We start from the raw sequence: 24,501 nt of genomic DNA, 5'->3' as shown, positions 1-24,501 counted from the left end.
ATGTCTTTGTGTTGATATAGCTGTCTGAGAAGACAGTAGGCATCATCGTTCCTCTGTGATATTAAGAAAGCTGAGAATTAAAAGATCCCATGAAACTCTTCAATGTATGACTGCCCCTTAGAGGAAATTCGATGTGTAGTCCAGTTGCAGTGATTGTAATGGGCTTAGTTTTAGCCAATGGTGATAAAGTGAAGCTTGTTTCTCATGGTTTGTTGGCAAGTCAAATATTTTAACTTCACATACTGGACTGATAAATTGCGACAACTGAAAGCATAAAATTGCATTAAAACTAAATGTTGGCAGTAGCACATAGCAGAATAGTATGTCTATGCTGCTAGGTAAAGGAAGAGGAAAAGGTGCCTCTGTGTTGTAGCAGTTTGTCTGCTGTCATTAGGGTAAGTTCATGTGAGTGGAATTTAATTTTTTATTTAATATCAAGAGCATCGTTCTTTTTTGAAAATAACTTTGTATCTGTGACTTGTGTCACTGTGGTAGTTTCTGAGGTCTTTGCAATTGTGACTCCACACTCACCTTGCCTTTTAGGCAACTTATAAGTTCATGAGTAGCAAGGAACCTACTCATGCAAACTTAAGTTGCAACACAGTGCCTTTCTGCTAGCATGGGATCTCACTGGAGTTATTCTCTTGTCAACTCACTGATGAAAGCTTCCTTGACTTGTTTCATTTTTGAACAGGATTCTGCAACCAAAAATGCAGGATTTTTTAAACTGGTGTTACCTTCTTTAGTGAAACTATATTGTTCTCTTGAGGAGTTCTCTGACTGCCAGTTATTTATCTCTTGGCCAGGTACGACTGGTAAAGCATCATCTCCACCACCTGTAATAGACACGAGACAGATGAGTGAGAAGTTGGAGACGATATTGTATCAGCTCCGTCAGGTAACTCGAGAGAGGGATGAGCTGCGCAAGCGACTTGCACTTTCATCTCCTGGATCAACTTTTGATGACTGCAGGTAAAACTAAAGGAAACATAACATTTTAATATAGTCCTCAGTAGTAGTTTCAAGTGTCTTGTCTCCTGCTGGCCTGTAAAACAGCAGGGGTATTGCAGTGTATATATGCTGCTTATAACCTCCTTGCATTCTAGTGACATGTGAATACGTAGGTGATTACATTTGGGTTTCAGAACTGCCTGCTTCTACTTTCTCCAGCAATTTTGCTGTGGGAATGAGGGGAGTAGGGCTCCTCTCTATGTTGAGAGAAGAAAGTAAACAAGTTGCTTAGGCTTCCTGGGTTATGTTGTGGGAAGAGAAAGAAGGCAGTGGCTGAAGCATGTGCTGTTTTGGAAGCAAGAGAGAAGAAAGGGAAATAGCTCTGAATACTTGGCTGGAGGACAGATTAGGAGAGGGAAAAACAATTCTTAGCTATTCCTATGCTTCTGAAAGGAGAGAAAGTGTTAAGACTTCTGTTGAGGGTACTAAGTGTTTTTTTAGGAGATACTCTTTCTGGTATACATCTATTGAGGAACTGTGTAGCATTAACATGTTGAGAGTAAGGAACTCTTCTCCACTGAAGTTATAGGTGCTGCCAAATTAAAACAACAATTGTTCAAAGTTAGTTAATGACCAGCAGCCTTATGCAGCTCATTCTAATTTGGGGGTTGATAAGTTATGAGGATGATAGTACTCGGGTAGAGTATGAGGTAATTGTAGATAAGGGTTTGCTTGGGTAGGAAACAGAATTGGTTTATTTTAGAGGGTTAAAGATCTGCTAATGTTTATAAATATGACTTTGGGCACACTGAGCAGGTTCTTTTTTGCCTACACTAAGCATGTGTAAGAGAAATTTTTTAAACTTCGGAAAAAATTGCCTGTCACTGAATCTGAAATAAGAGCAAAGAATAGATTTTCTGAGAGGTGTTACCATGATGCATAGCTTCTCTAAACTTCACCATTTTGTTGTTTTCTTTATGTCTGTTACTTCATCAGCTCTATCTGTATGTGGTCGGGTGGTTAATTAAACTTCTTGTCCTTACAACATAAGGTTAAAATTTGAATGAGTGAACTCGAATTGAAAGAATCTAGGTATTTTATTCACTCCTTAGCTACTCATCTTAATGCCTCCCCTTCCATGAGTGCTGAGGGCTGCTTAAAGGGCATTGTGTTCTAAGGGTCTCCCAAGCGTTGTGGGGACAGTAGAGGAAGAGGTTGTCAAATGTCAGCATCATCTGCATAGCTTACTTATTTATCCAGAGGGATTTCTTATTTGAAGTCACTAGAGCTTAAGCATTGAGGATTTTATAGCTTACAGTAATGTTCTCCATAATCCAGGATGCTATTAATAAAGTTCTGATGAGCTGTTCTCTAGACTGCCCTAGTTTTTTCTCTTTAATTGTCAAATCAATCTTCTGCTGCCAGTGTAGAATTTGTAAGTTGTGGAAAATATAAAGCTTAGAAAAACTCATCAAAAGAAACATTGTGTTTGGGCAGTGTTTGGACAGTCTGTTAGATGGAGGATGCTGCCTTTCAAACAACTTCATATTTGAAGAGTGGAAATCAGTGAAGATTATTAGTTGACATATTTTTCCTTCAGTATAAAAGCAACTACTCCTCCTATCTGCATACACATTCATGGTTTTTGAAAGCTTACTGGTATATTTTTTTTACTTTTTTTTTTTTTTGCATTCTTTCCTCATATAAGACTAATATTCATCCTTTCAGGAGTCAAAGCTCAGACATTGCAAACTGTTAACACTGAAGTGCGAAAGCTGAAAGATCATTATTTAGATGGTGACTTTTACTACTCAGTAAGGGCTTTTGCTTTCCTGGCTGTGTATGCTGCTTTAAGCATGGCCGTACCAAATACAGATGGTGTAACGGCAGATCTTGACACGTCACAACAGCGTGCTTCAAAACGGTTGCAGCTTGCAACACTTACGTAGGCTGGGCTGTGCTGGCTGTGAAGGCTGGCAGTTGTAAGAACGAGAGCTGTTTTCCAAAGCAAGTGTTGACTAAGCCCAGAGTAGTAGAAGAGGAGTCACAGAAGTGGATTGTGATGTGCTGAATCAGATGAACATGTGTCATCCTGCTGGACAGGAGTAGGATTGCTCATGCTGTGCTTGTGTCACTTGACAGTGACTGTGTGCTTGCACGTATTGTGGTGATTTAAGTAAAGGTTTGACCAAATAATTTAGTGTGCTCAAGGTGCGCTTTATAGACTTAAACTTGCTATTCTTGCTGCTCATGTAGTAATGGGAGAGAACTGCAATAAAATAAAACCTCTGAAAACTGCCTTTGAGAAGAGACTGTTGTATGTGTAATCTGTAATTGCTGTTGGGATTGCGATGGTAAACTGAAATATTTTCAAGTTGATGGGTAGGCATTGTCCACGAAACTGGGTCTCCCGTAAGCATTGGCTTTTTTGTCAGCATCAGATACATTAAAATGTCAGTCTCACTGTGGCCTTGATTCATGCTCAAGGTAATTCCACTGGAACAGAGAGGATTTTTAGAGTTGTTACATGAGTATCAGAAAAACAGCTGGACCTTTGACACTTAACATTTTAAATTTTGTTATTGTTTGACCCAATGCTTCCAAAATAATTACTGACATCTTTTCTTTAGTGGAATCAGTTTTCTGTATTTTGTCAGGCATTTTAGCATAAAACTGTGGTGGTCTTACTTAAGCAAGAGTCGACCATTACCTGTGTACGAATGGGCTGCTTCATTGCAACAGTTCTGATTTTTCACTTCTGACCAATGCTCCTCCTGTGCATATCCCAGTTTTTCTTGCTGAGACATAAAGCTTTGGAACAGCACTGTGAAACATACGGCCTTGGCGATCCAGATGTTTTTTATTTCATGTAGATGAGCTAGATGCAGGATGTTACTGGTGTTGGTGCTATTCTTTCCTCATTGTGTCGGTAGGCTAACTTCAGTAGTTATCTACATGGTATCCATACGTTTATTGTTTTTTTTAAAAATAATGTTAGTGTTACTTCACTGATACATTAAATAAATGTGAGTGATGTTAGACTTGTAGAACAAGCTCTTGCCATAGCTTTGAGGCTGACTGAATAGTTATCCTTTAGTAAAATGTCAGATGCTGAAATATTTTACACAAAAATGAATTTATGATTACAAGCTTAATATGAACATGTGCTAATGGGTCTCAGTAAGCTTAAAGCTTCAACTGAGAGTTAAACTGCATGTCAATTAATGTCATTTTAATGACTGGTGGACAGATGGTGTCTACTTTCAATAAGTTAATCCTAAGGTCTAATTTAAATCAATACTTGAGTTTTACTTGTGCTGACTGAGGTTATATTTTAAAAGAATAATATTGCAGTAGTTACAGTAATATGTCCATAACACTGTACTACTACTTTTGGCAGTACTACTACCCTAAACAGTGGATTAAAAAAATCCAACAAACCAACCTAAAAGATATCCCTGTAGATATGACTTGAATATTCAGTTGCTTTATAGGAATTTGACGTTCAATTGTTGCTAAAGTCTGTCAGCCAAGGAAGGGTTTTTTGGTTTTGTTTTCCCCAGGAGCACTTCTCTGGAGACAGGAGAAAAAGAGGAATTACAATTGCTACTCGGCAACCCAAATGCCTCTGAGTTGCTAAAAAGCACCTTCATGTCATACATACACTCCCTTAAAGACTGTGAATCAGATGTGGCTGGTATTTTTTTTGTTAAACACTCTCAACTCTACAGCAGTGTGAAACCATTTTCATTTTGATTCATCTCGGCTGTGTTTCAGTTCCAGAATCCCTGTCACTGTTTTTGTATGAAGCAAAGAGTATTCTGGTTGCTTTTCAGGCTGCGCTTAGAGCAAAGCAATTTGAGAGAGGTGGGAGGGAGAAAGAGTGATCTATGCAGCAATGGGACAAATCTGATCTAAGAATAAACAGAGTTAAATCAGAAAGCAATTGTTTTCTTTTTATGAGTTTGTTTTGTTGTTTGGTTGGTTGGTTTTTTTCATTGCCTGTGGGGTTATAAGAGACCCAGGAGATGATACAGGGACAGCTATCAGAAGCTTGATTTTGAAATTAGAGAATTTAATTCAGTGGTGTAACTATTTCGTGACTCTGTAGAGTAGGAGCAATTTAATTTAGAGTCTCTTTTAGAAGCTTAATACTTCAAAATGAGAAGGCATAATCATGCTAATTTAGCGGGATAGCATGATTTATGATAATCTAGCATGATTTGTGATTCTTCTGATAAGAAAATAAAGGTATCATGTGCAAGGACCACACATTCTAGACACCATCTATGTCTGTCAATTGACTGACAAGGTAAATTATTTTAGAAAATTTCTCATCTGCCAGTCATTCTGAATACTAAAAAAATTTTCAGTAAGAAATTTTATTTTAACTGACTTTGGCTTTCCCTTTGTTCAGATTGCTGACAATTGCTTGTTGGAGATTATAACAAAATTTGTGTTATTTTATGGAAATGTGAGGTAGATTCTGACATATTTTCTCACTCATTTCTAGTACCTTAAAAGAATATGGTAACATGCAATGAGATGGGTAATTTAGCAGAACAACTTGGTCAAATTAGTTAAATTCAATGCTTGATTAGTCAAACCGATCAAGTTCTGGCAGCACAGATGCATGTGTTTGGTGTCCATTGAAATCCTCTCTCTCAACCCTAACCCTGATTTTCCGAAGGAGCTGTAGACAAGGTCCTGCAGCCACTGCCTAGATGAGGTTTTTCTAGCCCAGGTCTCCTTGCAGCCCCAAGTTGACTTTGGCAGCCTCTTTTGAGCCCCACTCTCGCTGCAGCTCTATGCTTTTTCTGTGGGAGTTTTGACATGGTAGCACAGGAAAGCTGAGCGTACCGTGATTGACGCCTTGTATCAAGTGACAGTTCTGCTCTGCAATGATACTGCTGCTAGGAAGAGAGGTACATGCATGCTCTGGGCTATTTTTGGCTCTGTTAGTGGTAGAATTATCTCATTATCAGATGTTACATCTAAAAACAGAATAAAACTAATACGCATTAAAGACAGTGAGTTTTTATTTATGGTTGAATCTTAACATGGTCAGTATTCAAATTAAAGCATAATATAACTTAAGCATCAACAGTTGTATGATACCGTTTTTTATTGGATAGTAATTTCCCAGACTTTTTATTCTCTTTAGTAGATGACGTTTGACTTTATATTCTTTTTCCATGGTAGGCCTAGTCCAAAACCAAATCATGATTATGAAAGACTGAAGATTCAGTGCATGAAGGCCATGTCAGACCTACAGTCTCTGCAGAATCAACACACCAAGACACTAAAAAGGTGTGAAGAAGCAGCAAAAGAGGCAGATTTTTATCAGTAAGTATTTGTAAAGCTGCACAAGGTAAGAGTACCAGTCTGTGTTAGATCATAAAGTATTAGAAAATGGTAATCAAATAGTATTTTATTTCTGTTTTTCCACTTTAATTGCAAGATCAATGTTTGCCTGCATCAGATAAAGCATTTCATTTGAAATTATAAAGTATGGATTGCTTGTTTTACTTTGTTGAATTTGAGATAGAAATCCCTGATGTCTTAATGAGACACTGATAAGGAAAGCCTAGTTACTGACTTGAAATTGCAATACATCAGTCTTGCTGTCAAACTGGAGAGCAGAATGTAATGGGAGACAATCTAATTTCTTACTCACTTTTAATAGGTTGTGATAAGCTCTCATGCTGACTTTTGTAAGTTTTAACACAGGTTTAGACCAGTTGTAAGCGTTTATGAAAACGCAATAAAACAGAAAATGGTGAATATTTCTAGCATGTATTTCTGTTTAAAAGTGAGTTGTTGATGCAAGGACAAACATGTTTTCTTTGCTTGAAAGGAAGACAGCTCAGAAATACAGATAAATTATCAGTTGGAAGTTTATTTCACTTTATGACAGCATTTGTTTTCCTTGCGGGCTGCTAGTTCTTTCATAGCACTTTCACCCACAGTTCTTCAAGCTTTTGAAGATAGACATTGTTTCCTTACATTCTTCTTCTAAAACCTGAAAATAGTATTAAAGGTTATCGACAGGTGCAGGACGTGACAAGTTGTGTGGCTTCTTTAGAACGAGCTTTATTCTTAGTTTCGCTTGAGGATTTTCAAGTACTTTAATTTGCTAGTGAATTCTGTGCAAAGCGTTAGTGTTCTGGACGTTGGAGATGGATTAATTTTGAGAGCTGAATTACCTATGTCCATCCAGTGCTAAAGTGAAACACTGGTATTCTTTATCCTAAACACTGAGTGTTCTGCTCACCTTATTTAGAAGTTCTGTAGTCCCTGAAACCCTACTATGTTACATTGTTGATTTCAGTATTTTCATAGTATAAAAGATTTTCAGTATTTTCATAGTATAAAAGATTTTCAGTATTTTCATAGTATAAAAGGATTTACTCTCACATATCAGGAGGAAAACAGTTTTAAAAGATAGAGTTTGAAATACTCAAGTATACCAAGAATATAGCCACATTCCTCAGAGACCAACAATTTAGGCTTCTGCAAAATTATTCATATGTACAAGCTTTCGTATTTGCTCTTACAACAGACTAAGATTATCTGATCTGAAGAAAGTATAGAAAATTTTAATTGATTCAGAGGTGACTTTTTTATTTTAAGAACTTATTTACTTGGATTTTAATAATCCAGTTTTCTACTTAAAACTTCAAGGTAGAGTCTTGTGGAGTTTAGCTGCCCAAAACACGACAACACATGTTGAAATCCATCCATGCAATTCCTGTTCATTTTATGAGTAATTCTCAGGGTAAATAAAGGAATTGAGTAGAATATGCTATTCAGATGTTTTCTCCTGCAGTGATTCTTACAACTCGATGCTTTTAAAAAATCTACCATTCTGAAGAATCTATAGTTTCCTATAAAGTCTGAATAACAGGTAGCAGGTTAATAACCGACATGTACAGATGGTGCGTTTGTGTGAAGATAAGTTGTCAAAGGCTTCTTTTTTTGTTTGGGGTTGTTTTTTTTTTTTGAGCAGGTTGTCCTAATTTCAGGGAAACTTTTTTAAAGCTTTGGGTCATTCTGCGCAGGACATGTTGGTTATTTCATTTAGTAAGGAAGGAATACGAAGTATCTCAAAATGTAAATGGATTCTATTAATTGTTTTATATTATGTGTTGGTTTTTGGTTAGGTGAGGTTTTTTTGTTTGGATTTGTTTGTTCGTTTAATAAATGTGGACTTTAAACATTTTACCAGCAAGTGTGAGTTCAGTTTGAATCATTCTTTTTCAACAACAAAAATACTCGCCAGTATCCAAATGTTACTCTTTTTTTGCTCTGCAGTATTAAAATACATTCAGTTGTTTTTTCTGCTCTTTTTCAGCAGTGATCTGGTCTAATTTTGAACTGCTACTTTGAATTATAATCTGAATGATAACCTTCTCATGTGGCTCTCAGTTGTTTAAGTGAGAGTGTATTTCTTTCAGTAATTATGGCTTCCATAATGAAGTTTGGAGTAACAGTGATGGCTTTTTACATGCTCTAATGTAGTTGAAACATAGTGTTTTTATTGGTTGTGAGGTTTTTTGTTTGGTTTTGGTTTCTCTTTAAAACAATAGCATATAAGGAGTTTTTTGTAGTTTTATGTATTTCAGTTAGCTGCTGCTCAGCTGAGGGGCACAAGAGAAAGTGGAGTTGATTAGTGGGATAATTCTTGTTATTTCCAAGGTCATCTTATGCTCACATTTCTGTTTGTCTATCTGTTTGCTCTTAAAACAGCTAAGAAGTGGCATTGATAGAGAGGCATAAAACTCATCATCTCTTCTGATGCTATTTAAAAGTACTGAGTACTTTCATACTTATGTTACTGTTTATTTCTGGGTTTTTTGCCTGGTGCTTGGAATACTGATATATGCAGAACTGAGCTAGGTTGACCTGCTTTCTTGGTAGGAAACTCATGCTTGAAATGAATTAGTCCAGGACTTTGTCCTGACAAGTTGGTCTCTAAGAACACTTTTTTTGTGCCGTGATAGCACATTGCACAGTCGACTGCTGAGTGACCAGTCACAGCTGAAGGAGGACATGGATACTTTGAAGAGGAAAAACACACAGTTGGTGCGAGAACATAATCATCTCCAGCAGTCCTGTGAGGAAATGAAGAGACTTCATGACGAGGATCAGAAAGAGATAACAGACCTGCGCAGCCAACAGCAGCAGGTAAGCTACAGCTTGTAGTTTATGTGCTAGAAGAGATAGTGAATTGTTCCTTTAATAAATATGCCAATAAAACTAAATGTGCAGTGTTACTGCTTTTTATGTCTTACTGATTCTAAAACATCTGCCTTACATTTTACAGCACTAGGAGCGAAAATAAGATCTTAGATACTAATTGATTTTCTGTGTCTACCTGGAAAAAAGAATGAGGGATACAGAATATTAGGTGATACTAAGAAATTTTGATGCAGAGATGAACAAAGTGTACATGAAGTAGACTGTATGCTTTTTTTTTTTTAAGGCATGTGGAGAGGCATCAAACACCTAGCTTGAAGTTGCAAAGTGATTAAAAAGACAACTGTTTTCCTAGGATATTTTATGGGACAGGGCTGGCTTTAAACTTACATGCTATATTTGTTTGGTGGGGGTTTTTTTTTGAAAGAATCACAATAAAAAATGTCTGACAGGGTTTTGGTTTTTTTTGTGTTTTATTTTTTTTAAATTCTGGTAAAAGTTAGGGGAATGACTGAGCTAAGTTTGGTTATTTAGGTTTGCAGATGCTATTCAGCTAGAATACAGCTACAGGCTGAATAATGTTTTTGATCTTGAAACAAAGAGACAAACTTTTCAGGACTGGAAGAGCTGAACACTTCAGAACTCTATAACAGGCTGTCTCCAGGCCAATGTTGTTCACACATTCTGAAGAAAGAGAAGTAAGAGTAATAGCAAGGAGCAACTGGTCATATCAGGTCCATGGTTCACCTACAGGAAAGTCTGATCGTTTAGTGAGGATAGTTACAGTAATATGTGGAATGGTTAAACAGAATATCTTGGTTAATTGTGTGTCGGCTGGTTCACAGGGCAAACTTGCAAGTCAAACATTAGGTTTCAGAAGCAAAACCTATGCAAACAAAAATAATTATTTGCTAGGGTAGGAAGGGCAAAGGTCAAAGCAAGCTGGATGTGCTGAATGCTGCTTTAGGAGGTGCTTGAGGGCTAGTACAAAGAGGACTGAAGATTTGTATTTCCTTTTGATCCCTTCCTCTAGCACTATCCTGAGAGTTCTGCTGTGAAATGGTTTAGTGGCTTGGTTCAGAAGACAGCAGAAATGGTTTGCTGAGTAAACCTGAGCAAATTGCTTGATTGTTCTGTGCTTCAGTTTCCCAGCCTGCAAAGCAGGGATGTAAAACCTCCAAGAGAAGGCTATTGTATTTTGAGCTTCTGTCCTGAAGTTTGAAATTATCTGGCAGCACGGAAGGAGGCTGAAGTACCATTGTCAGTATTTATTTAAAGAAGTTGACTCTCGTGTCAACATCACGATTAAACCTTAAAAGAAAGCTGTGTGTGTGACTGCATTTCTCAGCATGTCGGAGTGAATCATAGTGTCTTGAAGGGGCACCAAGAGTCTTGTCTATGTCGCTTCTCATCTGAGTTAGTCTGACTCTGTGTTGATCCCTCTGACATGTTTTGTTGTTAGGCTGTAGCAAAACACGTCATCTTGGAGGCTTTAGAGAGCAGAAACTTTTGATCGGGTTACTCTTCATGTGGGATTGTCATGGATTTGCTTTGTAGTGGCTGACCAGCTTAAGTTTCTGCTGCTCACATAGGAAGTTTCATGTTGCCATGGCTGTCTTCCTCAGCCCAGCTGGGACTATTTACTTTTTCTAAGACTGGGATATTGAATGGGAGACCATCCCTATTACACTGCTTCCTGTTTATGGCATTTTTGTCTTTCTCTCTAATATCTCTGTTAATTTCTAGTATATTCATCCTTCTTTAATTATTCAGTGTGTTTTCAGCAAAAAGATATTCCATCTATGCTTGAAACAGTGAGAAGTGGTTTGTTTCTGTTTGGATTCTCAAATACTTGGTTCTCAAACCCATTCTCAAAATGCTTTGGGAAGCAGTCTCCAGGAAAACTGCTCACTTGAGTGGGATTGAATCAACATGTATTTACACTTTACATATGCCTACAGGTTATCACATATTTAGCTTATCTGAAATGGTTCACTGAAGTGTGCTAGCTTATCATGGGTCCAACTCCGTGCAGGTTATGCTACTGAATCTGCTGAGGCTGATGAGACTCACCAAAGTGCAGCTTTTGTTCAAGCATTGCTTTATGAACGGTAACTCACTGCTTTTACATATCTTGGTTAGTTAGAGGAGACCAGTGTCAGGCTGGAAAACTTTCTCTCTCTTATCTTGCCTGTGTAGAGAAGTGGTTTCCTGACAGTGACGGTTGTTATCCACTGCCTGTGGGCAGTGAGTAGTGGGCAAAGAGCAGAGAGTCTCTTTCAGTCTCCTTTCCTTTTGGTCTGCATGTATCCAGACTCTTCCATGTTCAGGAGCTTGTCTTTACTCTGAATATGAGACACGAAAGATGAGGAGCTAGTTTGTGCATGTGGGATAGTTGCTATGAGTTTGGTTTCAACTTTTTATAGAGGTGACTTTTTGGTCTTTGTTTTTGTTGTTTGGTTTTTTTCTCCCCCCCCCCCAATCTTTTAAATCCTTTTATTGTCAGAATTAGGGACATATCTCTGTAGACTGATGTTAAGATTATATAAATTCTGTGTAGAGCATTCATTTATCTTCCCACTGCTCCTTCAAGGCTAAATTTCAGTTTAAAAGACAAAACCAGAAATAATTAGCAGAGCATTAAAAAAAAAAAAGGGGCGGGGGGGAAAACAGGTAAGGCCTCATTTCAGACACATTTCTTAGCCTTTTGAGAAGGAAGGACTAGATTGCTGAAGCTCATTAGGGGCTTTCTGTTGTTGTTGCTGGTCATTTATCGTCAGTGTTGCTATTTATAACAAGATTCTTATGTCAATGGAAATTAATTTGAAACTTAAGATTCAGGTCAGACTTTATACATGTTTAAATGGATTTTTCTCTTCCTGTTCATATTTCATGGATAGCTTTTGAAACAGAAACCTCTGTGGGTAGTTCTCAGATGAATTACTGTATTAATATTAAAATATACGCCTATGTGTATAATATATTTGGAGTAGATTTTATTCCCTTCAAGTTTTAAATTACTTAATTTGTTCATGGAGGATACAGGCAACCTGTCATGAATGCCACCTCGTGGTCATTTCCTAAATTACAGCTGTCATCTTGGTCATCGAATAATGATTACCTCTTGCTAAACTGCAAAGTACTTTGGAAACAACGTGAGTTTAATAACTGTTGGTAGCAGTTACTGTTGAAGTGAGATTTTTGTAAACTTGTGATAAAGCAGACCTTTTTTTCCAGTCAACATTAAGCAGATGTAGTAGTGCTTAGAGTAACAGTTAACACTTAGAAAAGGCTCAGTGTTTCCTCAGTATTTAAAAAGAATGATTATTAAAAATTGGTTAATATATTTATGTTCTAATATAGTTTCTTATATAGATTTTAAACCAAATTTATTGGCCAGATTAAAAATGAGTTTATTAATGCAGTTTCTGACTTTTTTTAGGTAATGAAGCAAAATGGGTCATCAGAGATATTAAATAAACTTTATGATACAGCAATGGACAAGCTAGAGGGTGTGAAGAAGGATTATGATGCCCTAAGGAAACGGTACAATGAGAAGATCGCAAGTCACAATACAGATCTGAGCCGCCTAGAACAGGCAGAGGAGGAGAACAGACGTCTTCAGAAACAGATTGACACGTTAATGAAGCAAAGGGACACAGCAATACATTTTCAGCAGCAATATTCAACCTCTCTTAGAAGGTATTATCAGGTTTTGATACCTTCAGATACACTATAAAAGCAGTAACAATTCTATGTAGCATCTTATTTTCTCTGTGGTAGAACCACAAATACTTCTCTAACTTTTTTTTTCCTAAGATTTTTCTCTACTGTATGTTATCTTGGTGCAATGAGTAAGCCTGCCTTTCTATATGAAGACTTTCTGGAAGGCCCTAGGTGTGATGGGGATATTTATTTGGAGAAACGGTGCTTTTCTTCAGAAAAGGATTTCTTTGCTAGGGTTTTGGAATTGTATGAGAAACTTTTAACTATTGTTCAGCTCATGTGGGAAAGGGATAGTCTGCCTTTCACGTATGTCCACATACTGTATATTGAAATCCTTATGTATACAACATTCTTCCTACCCAGTAAGTATAATGCTTACTGTTTCTGACCCAACTAACCCTGCTCCTGACCCAACTAACCCTGCTACTTGTAATACATTCACAACAGTTGTTAGAAATGGGCTGTCTCTACAGAAGGCATCAGTGAAAATGTGACCCAGCTTGCCATTATTTCCTCCTTGAGAGTCAATGCAAGGTCAAGCAGGAGCAATGTGTTTCAGCTGGAACTTTGCTTTCAGGTTTTTAGGCAGGTTTTTGTCACTATTTAATATTAATGTCCTTCTATGGCAGAGACTTTCCTTTCTGATCAATTCCCCATGCTAGTATGCTTGTTATGGTTTCGGTGGGTGGGTTGCTTTTTTTTTCTTTATAGTATATTTTTTCTTACCTTCATGCTCACAGTTCTAAAAAGATAAAAGAAAACCAGACTGCAATATTTTAAGTCTTCTGTACAGCCAGCCTGATGTTCCCTCCTGCTGGTATCTCTTAAACGGAAGAATTTCCTGAAAGGAACATGGCGATGGTTTTGAAATTACTGGCAGGTGCCTCAGTAATGCTATGGCAATGCTTGGGATACAGTGAGGCTTTCAAGGAAATACTTGAGTTTACAGCTCTCTCTTTGGAAAGGTTGGAGAACACACTAGATTAGACAAGAAATTGCACTTTTAAACAACGTGAGGCATGCGTGTGTGAGAGAGAGAGAACAAAGTCTGCCAGAGGTTTGTGGGCACCTGTAACTTAGATAACCCTAAAGGTTAATCAGGTTAGGTACCAGTGTTTCCAACAATGGTGTTTACCTGGGAGCTTCGGAAAAAACATGCAAGGAAATCTTAGTGTCCAGTTTTGGTAAAACCCTGCTCTCAGGAGAAGTTCCTTTTCAAACCTAGTTGTAAACTTGTCTGTGGAATTATATTTCCACTTTTAAGAATGCTTTGTCAACATAAACACAAATGTCACTACTTTTAAGTTAAACTTTTTGTGCCCTTTTTTTTGATTGTGCCATACTTCAGTAGGTTATAGTGATAAAGTGTATTTAGTTTTGTATGTGTTAAATTTAAAAAAAAATATTTTTGATAGTTTAAGATACTTTGCATTTCAGTTTTACTGGATAATCTTCTGATGAAAACAAACACTAATATTTGAACTACCTCATTTTAGTTCCATTGTCTGCATTTTTACTGTAAACTTGCTTTTTTTTCCCTTCTCTAAATTGTTCGTTACCAACCTTGTGGCCATTTGGGCATGTGAAAGTTATTCTGTCTTTTTCCAGTTTCCAAATTTGTTTCCCTTCTTCCTACATGTCTGGAAGTGTGTGTTGGGAGAAGGAATTAATTTCTAAGATGAGAAGAGCTCAATCCAATGAATCAGGTTAAACTTGTGCTATTGAATAATGACAGTGTTTTGCATTCCTTTTAGAATAACTTGGAAGAAATTTACTTTTAATAATTAAACTTATTCTAAGTTATTTCTAAAAATTTTTGTTTAATTTCCTTAATTGAAGGAGGTTCTCCAGTATTCCTAAGGGTTCACTAACATTCCTAAAGCAATAATTAGTCTCACTTTTATTTTGCAGCAGTGAGGGTATTTTGTCTAAGATATTAGAGTGTCCAGCCAAATTCTCAATGTGTGGAAAAGGAAAATGAGAAACAAGTATGTTATTGGTATTTCTTCTTGCCTTTAGGTTTGAATCAGTACAACAGGAACTAAGCAGCACCACAGCACAGAACAAGGAGTTGCAGAGAGAGATGGAACGATTACAGTCAGAGGTGACAAGGTTCAAAACAATGCAGCTGAAAGCAGCAAAGGATGCAGAAAAATATAAGGAAGAAAGGGATTCAGTTTTCAATGAATACCGCCTCATAATGAGTGAGAGAGATCAAGTAATCAAAGAGGTAGATAAGCTTCAAACAGAGTTGGAGCTTGCAGAGTCCAAACTGAAGAACACCTCTTCTGAGAAACGAGTGGCTAGTGAAGAGATGGAAGCTTTAAGACAGGTACTGTCCTACTGTTTCCACTGAGGAAGGGGAATGAGTATACATTGGTGATGCTAGAATCAGAAATATATGTCTGATTAATGGAAAATAAGAACATTCTGTGAAGAGGACTTTCCATGCTGATATTTTCCAGTAGCAGTCTTTTTTTTTTCTATCAGTTTATTAAGTTTGAATGTTTTAATAGAGTACCTGTCAGTTGAAATTTGCTATTCACTTCACTCAGTTCTGTTCTGATTATAAATCCTTCCTTTACTGTCTTAGTCTTCTATGTCTTTTCAAGTAGTGCTCTCTGTAATGACATAGCTCTAAATATTCATTATTTTTAACTTCTAACCTCTACAGGAACTGCTGGATACTATCTACCATGACTTAAGACGGTACATGATAAAGTAGTCTCAAATATTTATGCAAAGCCTGTGCTGAGATGCATGTTCTTACTCATTTGCCCTCCTGCCTTTAAGTTAAAGAGGGTATTTTGAAGATTTTTCACTAGAACTCAGGCATGCCTTGCAGTGTGTAGAACCAGAACTTTGTATTTTTCAGCAATACGTTCTTGAAATGCTTATATCACAACCATGTTGTAATGATGCTGTTAAGATTTCCAAAACACAATTTGCTGCTTGGTTTCATTTCAGCTGACATGCATTCACTTGATTCTTCAGTTTACAGATACTTAATCTAGCATGAAATAGATACAAGCAAATGTATTCCATTGCCTGTAAATATCTTATTTTTTTTTCACAGTGTTACATCTGAACAAAATGCTCTTTATGAGAAATTAAGGTGTGGCTTTTTAAAATCACACCCATGTTGAGAGCCATAATGTGGATTGTGGAATGATTACTTACGGCATCAGAGCTTTTAAAAATAATTAACTTCTGCTTTTATGAATTCATAGTTTTCAACCCTCTGTATTTGCTAGCTAAGTAATTTAGCTTCTGCAGTGGGTGAGGTTTTAATATGTTTAATACCTGTTCTACTTTTATCAAAGTCATTAAACCAATAGAAACGTCTTTTGATTTCAGTGGAATCAGGGTAGCTAATCAGGAATACTGCTGGAAGTAGCCACAATTAATTTTTCTGCTCCCATTTGTTGTATTTGTCATTGTGACAGTATGAGTAATTTGCCAAAGTGCTTTAAGGGGCAGGACATTACAATTTTAAATACATGGGTGTTCCCTCCTACCCAGATGACTTGGTATTTCAATCAGAGCAGGAGAGTGCTTAGGACTGGTGAGTGTGATGCTGGCAGGACACAGACGTGCATATTTCTCCACTTCCAAAACTGGTTCATCAGAAAGAAGAAATAACTGCTTCTATAATGTACTAAAAGGTGTAAAATTGCAGTACTATGAGTCTTTTTGTCACATAGTACTGGCTCACCACAGCTGTATTCAGTGCATAAGGGATTTTCCTGGCAAGGCAAATGTTTGAAAGGCTGAATAAAAATATTGATCAAGTGATACATTCACTTGAAACAGTATCCTGAAAAATGCCCCTACATAAGTGGGATTATCCTGTCAGTGAAGAGTTGTTCTGGTGCTTGCCAAAATGTAACTTAATGGTCTTCACTCTCCTTGTGATATGTAGTAGCTTTAAGTGCCCTATTATGTAGCACCCACTGGCTGATTGAAACAGCTTTGAATCCATTTAGGTAATTTTAAATGTTTCTTCCATGAAACTTACGTTTGATAGTGTAACTTTTCAGTCCTAAACAAATGAAAACACCACGGAAATGCAGAAGAGGTTGATTGAGATTGAAGAGGTGTTACATCATAAGCAGTCAGTCAATTTTCTAGTTAGATATTTAAGCCTTATTAGTCAGACATGTCCAAACATAATGGATTAATTTACATCCAAAAAGTTGTAAAGAGAAGAAATCTCAGGATTTTGCACTATGGGCAGTTTTAGATTAAGTTCCCATGAGTTTGACCACTCAAAACTAAGGACTAGTTGTTGTGGATTTGCCCCTCTACTTGCTCAGTGGTGTTTCTGTTTGGCATAATCATTGCTCCAGCAAATACTTAGAACATTGTGTTTCATCTCAGTGGTAGTCAGCTTTCCCCTCTGTTTGATAGACCTGTTTTATTTTATCCAGTATGAGGTTATTGCACTGTGTTCAGATGTGAGAACTTCCTTCAAACGTAAGAGTTCTTCACGAATTAAGAATTGCTGTTCAACCCAAAGCACTCTGATGTTCCCAAACAGAAGCCATTCTAGTCAGCGCCAAATGGCACATTGCCCGGTGCTGTCATGCTGTAATTTTGTGCAAATGTCATAGGAAAAACACAGAGGTGAAATTTTACTACTGCCCACTGGAGGCAATGGCTGCTCTTATTCAGATAGTTTACGTCGAGCATGCTGGAATAAACTGTGGCAATGTGTATTTTTTCCAATCACCTTAAAGTAGTGTAAATTCCTGTTTAATGAAGGGCTTTCTGGGAACTTCCCTTATGCCTTGATACTTGCTGACTTTCACCTCTGCTGCATGCTGGAAAAGACTTAATACTTTTGTTTAAGTTTTATACACACATTTGTACGCAGATTTTATACAGACTAGAGTTACGCTTTGCAAACTGTTGATTCCAAACTTGTCTGCAGCACCAGATGGGCTAGGGATTTCTCTCTTCAGAGGTTCTGAGCGATAGAAGCTCTTACTAATGTTGAAAAAACTTGAGTGCTCTGGTAATTGTGATTCACTGATATATTTAAAGTTCACAGAGTGAGTCATTTATCCTAGTGCATGTCTGTTGCTCTACAGCAGAAATATGTTTTAATACTGTTGGAGAACTGTTTTTAACAGCCTGACTAGCCTTAATTAGATGCCGTATCTCAAAAAACAATTATGTTTGTGCATCAAAATGCAACAAAACGCTTGCTTTAAATATTCAGTCTTATTTCTTGACAATTGTAGAGGAAAATGGAATGGAAGTCAGTTTATGACGTGGTGTCTCTGTATCCTTAAGTATTTGGATCCTTTCCTTTTGTTTTTCAGATGTCAGCTGTCTCTGGTAAGCTTTTTGAGATGAAAACATCAGTAATTTCCAGCTAGGAGTGCCTATATGTAGAACGACTTCTTTTTAGCCATTAACTGAATGCTTCTAGTGAGTTGGACCATCTAAAAATTTAGTGGCATGAAATGAAGCTGTTTCAATGCCTCCCTCTTCCAATAGGAAGTCTAGTTTAAACTATTTTAAAAGGACAGGTTGTATTTTAGAGCTACATTTGCCTCATCTTTTTCATTATGATGCAGTTGAATTCCACATTTAGTAAGAGGTGCTGTCATTCTGCTTTATGGCATACTGTAGTAATATATTTGAACATTCTGCAGTTCACACATTGGTATCTCACTGGTATATGACTTTAATGTCCCTTTAAAACTTAGGAGGAAACTACAAGATACTTATGTAGCTGGGTTGTCTAAATTATTTCAGTCCTATAAAACAGAGGCAGTTACTTTAAAATATTTGCAATATATTCTTACCCTTTGCCAGATTTAAAGGTTTTGTTTTTTTAAAACATCAAGTCTGACTGGTTAATAGCCTTCCCTTATTTAGGTTCCTCAAAACTGTGAGTGCAACCAGATTCTTGCTTATTTTTGACCTAGCACTGTGCTAATGTGATGATGTGATATCTTTAATACCACATTTTATATTGTTTGCTACTACTTACTTGTGTGTAATGTGAGCACAGTTGGTTCTGCTCCCATTTTTTCAGAAAACTATTGGTAAGCTCTCTAGGCTTTTAAGGTGTCAGTGTGTATCCAATTGAAAAGATGAACTTTTTCCTTCTGTATTTAACCTACTGCAAACAATGGATTTTGTTTTAGGAGCTAAACTCGGCTCTAGTGGAAAGAGATCGAGCAATTTGTGAGAGGAATGAGTTGCTGGAAAAATACTGTCATGAAGTGAAGGACAAAGCTGAGGCCCAGAAGGAACTTGACCAAGCTTGCAAGGATATAGAGACAGTGAAGGAAGAAAGAGATGTTGCCAGGAAAGAGAGAACAGAAGCTATCATCCAGAGAGACCATCTGCTAAGGGAATATTATCAAGCCCGTCAGGTATTGCAAGTCTTTACATATGCATTTTTCTCTCTTAGCTTCAAAGGATCACTAATTTTCAAGAGACAAGTTAAACGTCTGGGCACGTTGGGTGTGTTCCTTCTTTTCCCCAAGTCGCTCTACAATACCTACGTATAAACGCACGTATGTTCTTCAAGACACGGTGACAACTTCTTCGAATGAAACACAGTCATGCTTCATATTAAGTTTCTGTATGTACTTTACTGGCAAGTAAAGTTGTGATCCAGCAGGTGGCTAAGCAGTTGTTTACGTGCTGGTAGGCTTATCGCCATCTATAATGTATGTTATTCATGCCTGTGACCTGCTTAGGATGTTAGCTATGTCTAATACTTCGTAAAGGAAGTTAATTGAAGTGTGATAGTAAATTTACTAATCTGTACGTGTTCTTAGTATAAACATGATATTCTGACAATTTGTGTCTCTGTGTGGGTAGTAATATTCTTGCAATTCAGTACGCTAAACATCAGTCCACATACAACTGTAAGTGCTTAAATATGATGTAGTATGAAAATGTGTAGTATCACAAGTTTTGTGCTCATGACATAACTAAGGAATATGAAATTATTTAATATTAAACTAGATGTTTTGGGTTATTTTCATTAAACTTGTATTCTCTTTTCATTGAATACCACACCTTTACCAGTACAAATGAAGTTTTTAGTCTTGCCTGTTTTACTGGTTTGCCAATCCTGAATGAGAATGTGGGGAAGCAATTAAACTATGTGAAAACTATGTTTTCAGTTGTAAATCTGGAAGTAAATCTTTCATTGTGTTTTGTTCTTAGTGGCCAAATCCTTTGGATTTTGGAAAGTTGTGCTTTTCTTAAGGAAGCCGAGTAAGTTTGGGTGAACTTAGCTGTGACTTAGCAATGGAACTGCTCAGATGCTCACCTTTGGCAGACTGCAAATCAGAATTGACATTTCAAATATAAATGTCTGTTCATTCATCTGAGTGGGTTTTTTGGTTGTCGTTTTCGTGCCAGTAGACTGGAAGAGAAGAAAGTGATCCTTGGAAATTAAAGAGACAATCCAAAGGCCAGATATAGCCTTGGTCTTACTTGTTGCAATTTTTAATTTTTAATGTTAAGGTGAGAATGTAAACTTGGGTTTTAAGGTTCAGTGCTCTCTTATTTTTGAATATAATTGTAACTCAGAAGAAAAAAAGAGCCTTTAAAGTGTGTTAATTGTTACTTGGTAGTCTGTCTTTGCTATACATGCTTGCAGGTCTTAAAAACATTCCTCTGAAGTTTAATCTTTAATCAAATGACAACTCTAGTTGTCTAGTTGTCTAGTCATATTCATTAGATTTATTTATATTCTTGAAATTAATCACACACAGTTGTTTACAAACCTATGGCCTTCAAGGCTTGTGGTGGGCTGTACTGTTGTAGTTGGCTTTTATTTATTGCGCCATGAAGTATTCTCTGTGTATGTCTTACTAGTGTCACCATCTCTTTTGTTCAAAATAGAAAATGTTAGAAGAACAAGTTAATTTAAGGAGAAAGTAATTCTTACCTAAAACAAGAATCATTGAAACAAAACTGGTTTGGAATTTTAAGTTCGCAGAGGCCAACTGTATGAGCTTCAATAAGGCCAAGTGCCGGGTCCTGCACTTTGGTCGCAATAACCCCATGCAGCGCTACAGACTTGGGGATGAGTGACTGGAGCTGCCAGACAGAAAAGGACCTGGGGGTGTTGGTGGACAGCAGGATGACCATGAGCCAGCACTGTGCCCTTGCGGCCAAGAAGGCCAATGGCATCCTGGGGTGTATTAGGAGGGGGGTGGTTAGTAGGTGGAGAGAGGTTCTCCTTCCCCTCTACTCTGCCCTGGTGAGACCACATCTGGAATATTGTGTCCAGTTCTGGGCCTCTCAGTTCAAGAAGGACAGGGAATTACTTGAAAAAGTCCAGCAAAGAGCCACAAAGATAATGAAGGGAGTGGAGCATCTCCCTTATGAGGAGCGGCTGAGGGAGCTGGGTCTCTTAAGCTTGGAGAAGAGGAGACTGAGGGGTGACCTCAGTAATGTTTATAAATTTGTAAAGGGCAAGTGTCAGGAGGAAGGAGCCAGGCTCTTCTCAGTGACAGCCAATGACAGGACAAGGGGCAATGGGTGCAAGCTGGAGCATAGGAGGTTCAATCTGAATATGAGGAAAAACTTTTTTCCTGTGAGGGTGACAGAGCACTGGACCAGGCTGCCCAGAGAGGTTGTGGAGTCTCCTTCTCTGGAGACGTTCAAAACCCGCCTGAACATGTTCCTGTGCAACCTCGTCTAGGTGATCCTGCTCTGGCAGGGATATTGGACTGGATGATCTTTCAAGGTCCCTTCCAACTCCTAAGGTTCTGTGATTCTGTGATTCCATTACTCTGCTTTGGAGTTAAGTGACCTATGTGAATCACAAGTCTGTGTTGTGAACTTGTATGTCCAGTTTTTCCGGGGTAAATAACAGACATTTATGCAGGAAATCGGTGTTATAACTGCATATAATAGCATATCTGATTTCTAAATATCCTTGAAGGTTTTTTTCTGTCTGCTAAGCAGAGCAAATAGAAGCATGGAATGTCATCTCTGAAATACAAAACATTCACTGATGTTACTTTGAAGTGAGAATTTCTTATTTGTGTAGACTGTTTTTGCACAAATTTGCGTGCCACTGAGTGAAATATATTACAGCAGTTTTTTCTTGTCTCCTTCCTCCCAACTTAAGATAAAGGTACATTTTTTATGAAAACATGGGAATTGAATACATCAGGCAACATGCATATTAGTATCGCCTGTTTGCACATACTTACCTAAAATACTTGCCTATGTTTCTTTATTTCTAGATACAGGACTCTGCTACCTTAGACATAGAAAGAGCAAACAAAGAAATTGAAATGCTTCGGAAACAATATGAGGCGATGTCACAAGAACTAAAGGAAGCTGTCCAGGAAGCAGAAGTAGCCAAGTGTAGGAGAGATTGGGCTTTCCAAGAGCGGGATAAGATTGTTGCAGAAAGGGAAAGTATAAGGTAAATGAATGGTATAAGGTTCATGAGTGATCTTCGTAACACCTTATGTGCAGTTGTTGTGTTTTTAGGACTTTCTGGATTTTGGTAGCACTTCAGCTTCTGTGTTAGCTGTCACAGGGTGATTTTTTATTTATTTTTTTTTTTAAAAGTTGAGGATACCTTGCAAGATACTTTGCTTTGTCTGTGCTTTTCTACCCACAATATGTCTAGTAAATACCATAGAGCACTGCTACATAATGCATAACAAATTATGAATTCTTTTTAGGCATGATATGCCTTATTCTGCTATAGCTATAGTCCTCCTAATAATTCTCTACCTGTGGGGACGTTTTGCAAAAAGTACCGAACTATTTTGCTACTAAACATATGTAAGAAAATAAAGGATAATGCTTTAATCAGATTTTCTTTTCTTCTGGTTTCAAGCAGATAAGTAGAAAGTAAGTTTTGAAAGCGATGAAGAAAGTTTCTGTTATCTTAACAAGCTTTTCCTTACAACCTAGCATATGTAATTCTTTTCTTCTCCACCCCCCTTTTTTGTAGAGAGAGATCTTTTGAAACTGTTTTTAAAAAATTTAGATTAACGATACAATGTGGTAAAACTAGTTTGTTACATTGATAGGGTTTTAAGTAACTACATTGAAACTTCTTTGCTTTTGAAGGACTTTGTGTGACAACTTAAGGAGGGAGAGAGACCGGGCTGTGAGTGACTTGGCTGAAGCTCTTCGCAATCTGGATGACATGAGAAAACAGAAAAACGATGCTGTTCGTGAGCTAAAGGAACTGAAGTATGTTAGGGAATTGATCAAACGTCATGGAAGCTTGCGATAAAATTTTTGGATTGTTAGCTGTATTCACAAGTGAACCGTATGTTGTTATAGGTGTGGGCAGCAGGCATTCATGATATTGTTTGTGGAAATATTGCCTATACTTCTAATTACCATGGAAATTATTGTGGCAGATGGGATCTTGAGTCTTATTCTCTTAACATTTACATCTTATTAATGAGACACACATTCTAACCTTTGTACTGTGGAGATACACTTAAGCAATATGGGATTCTTTCACTGTAGTTGGACTAACTGCAATTTAGTTCCTCCAAACTGTAATCTCACTGGTTTATGGATGCAAGGAAGATGTGCATCATATGTCATCTCAGTGGGTTGTGGAGGAGATTTTGCTGTCGATATTTATCGTGCCCCACTTGTCCTGAGCAAACCGATGCAGCTCATCTGAGGGTAAATTAAATGCATTTTAGGAGAATTTAGAAACCAAGTTGTGCACTTCGGTTATGTAAAAGAAATGCGAAAAGTGTAACACGATATTAGGATGGTTTATATAGAAAAGGAAAGTCAATTTGATAGCAGCCCAAGAATGGAAGCGTGGGACAAATTTTCAGCACAGTTTGGATTTTTGATTTAGAAAACAAAATACAAGGTATCTCAAGACAATAACATCACTTACCAAGTTTATGTGAAAGGGTTGTCTGTGTCTAGAAATAGTTATTTTCTTTGTCTAGAGAGAAGATGGAGAATCAGTTGGAAAAGGAGGCCAGATTCCGTCAGTTGATGGCCCATAGTTCCCATGACTCAGCCATAGACACAGATTCTCTGGAATGGGAGACAGAAGTGGTAGAATTTGAAAAAGACAGAGTAAGTAAAAGACACGAACTGTATTGTCTTATGTATTGGATAGCTCTGGAGTAAATTTTAACATCTTGACACTAGGATTCACACACACATGGCCACCAAGTGCGGTAACATCTAGATGAAAGTAGTTGGCAAAACTAAGCTGTTATACACAAGCTTTGTATTTTTCTTCATATGAATTATAAATAAAAATAGTTCCTCCACCTGATCTTGCAAGGTACCCAGTCCGTGTACTCTAAAAAGATATTCATTGCAGAAATGACAATGCTAAGGCAGCTGAAACTGAAGATGTGATGGAAGCACTGTCATCAGAGAGCCCAGTCCTCTACTCTTAAAGGCAGCTGCTGTTCTATTTGAAATTTTTGGGCTGGCACATCACATTGTTTTGCTAATAGTAATTTTTTGTCCACATAGAACACACAGGTGGTCTTCCAGATTGTTTCATTTAGAACATCTTCTGCATATACCAGAATTTCTTTCTTATTCCTGAATGACAAAGTTCTTGATTTATTGCTGTCAAATTAAATCCCTTTTATTTTACTGCAATATTTGGGGACA

The 24,501-nt window shown here is 37.4% G+C and overlaps 1 protein-coding gene across 1 annotated transcript in view; it reads left to right on the top strand.

Moving 5' to 3' along the window:
- The window catches only part of DLG5 (discs, large homolog 5 (Drosophila)), a gene marked incomplete at its 5' end in the record, with an annotated part of 64,212 nt that overhangs the window by 9,539 nt on the left and 30,172 nt on the right, over positions 1-24,501 (top strand). The window contains 9 exon segments of the mRNA XM_010184124.1: positions 807-972; positions 6,154-6,297; positions 8,955-9,138; positions 12,593-12,852; positions 14,896-15,208; positions 19,038-19,268; positions 22,113-22,297; positions 22,957-23,082; positions 23,814-23,946. Coding sequence (XP_010182426.1) covers positions 807-972; positions 6,154-6,297; positions 8,955-9,138; positions 12,593-12,852; positions 14,896-15,208; positions 19,038-19,268; positions 22,113-22,297; positions 22,957-23,082; positions 23,814-23,946 — 1,742 coding nt within the window.

Source organism: Mesitornis unicolor, unplaced genomic scaffold (assembly GCF_000695765.1).
Source record: "Mesitornis unicolor isolate BGI_N332 unplaced genomic scaffold, ASM69576v1 scaffold9225, whole genome shotgun sequence".
In the NCBI taxonomy this organism is placed as follows: Eukaryota; Metazoa; Chordata; class Aves; order Mesitornithiformes; family Mesitornithidae; genus Mesitornis; species Mesitornis unicolor.
The sequence above is the reverse complement of the archived record's forward strand: the minus strand, read 5'-3'. Positions and strand labels throughout refer to the sequence as shown.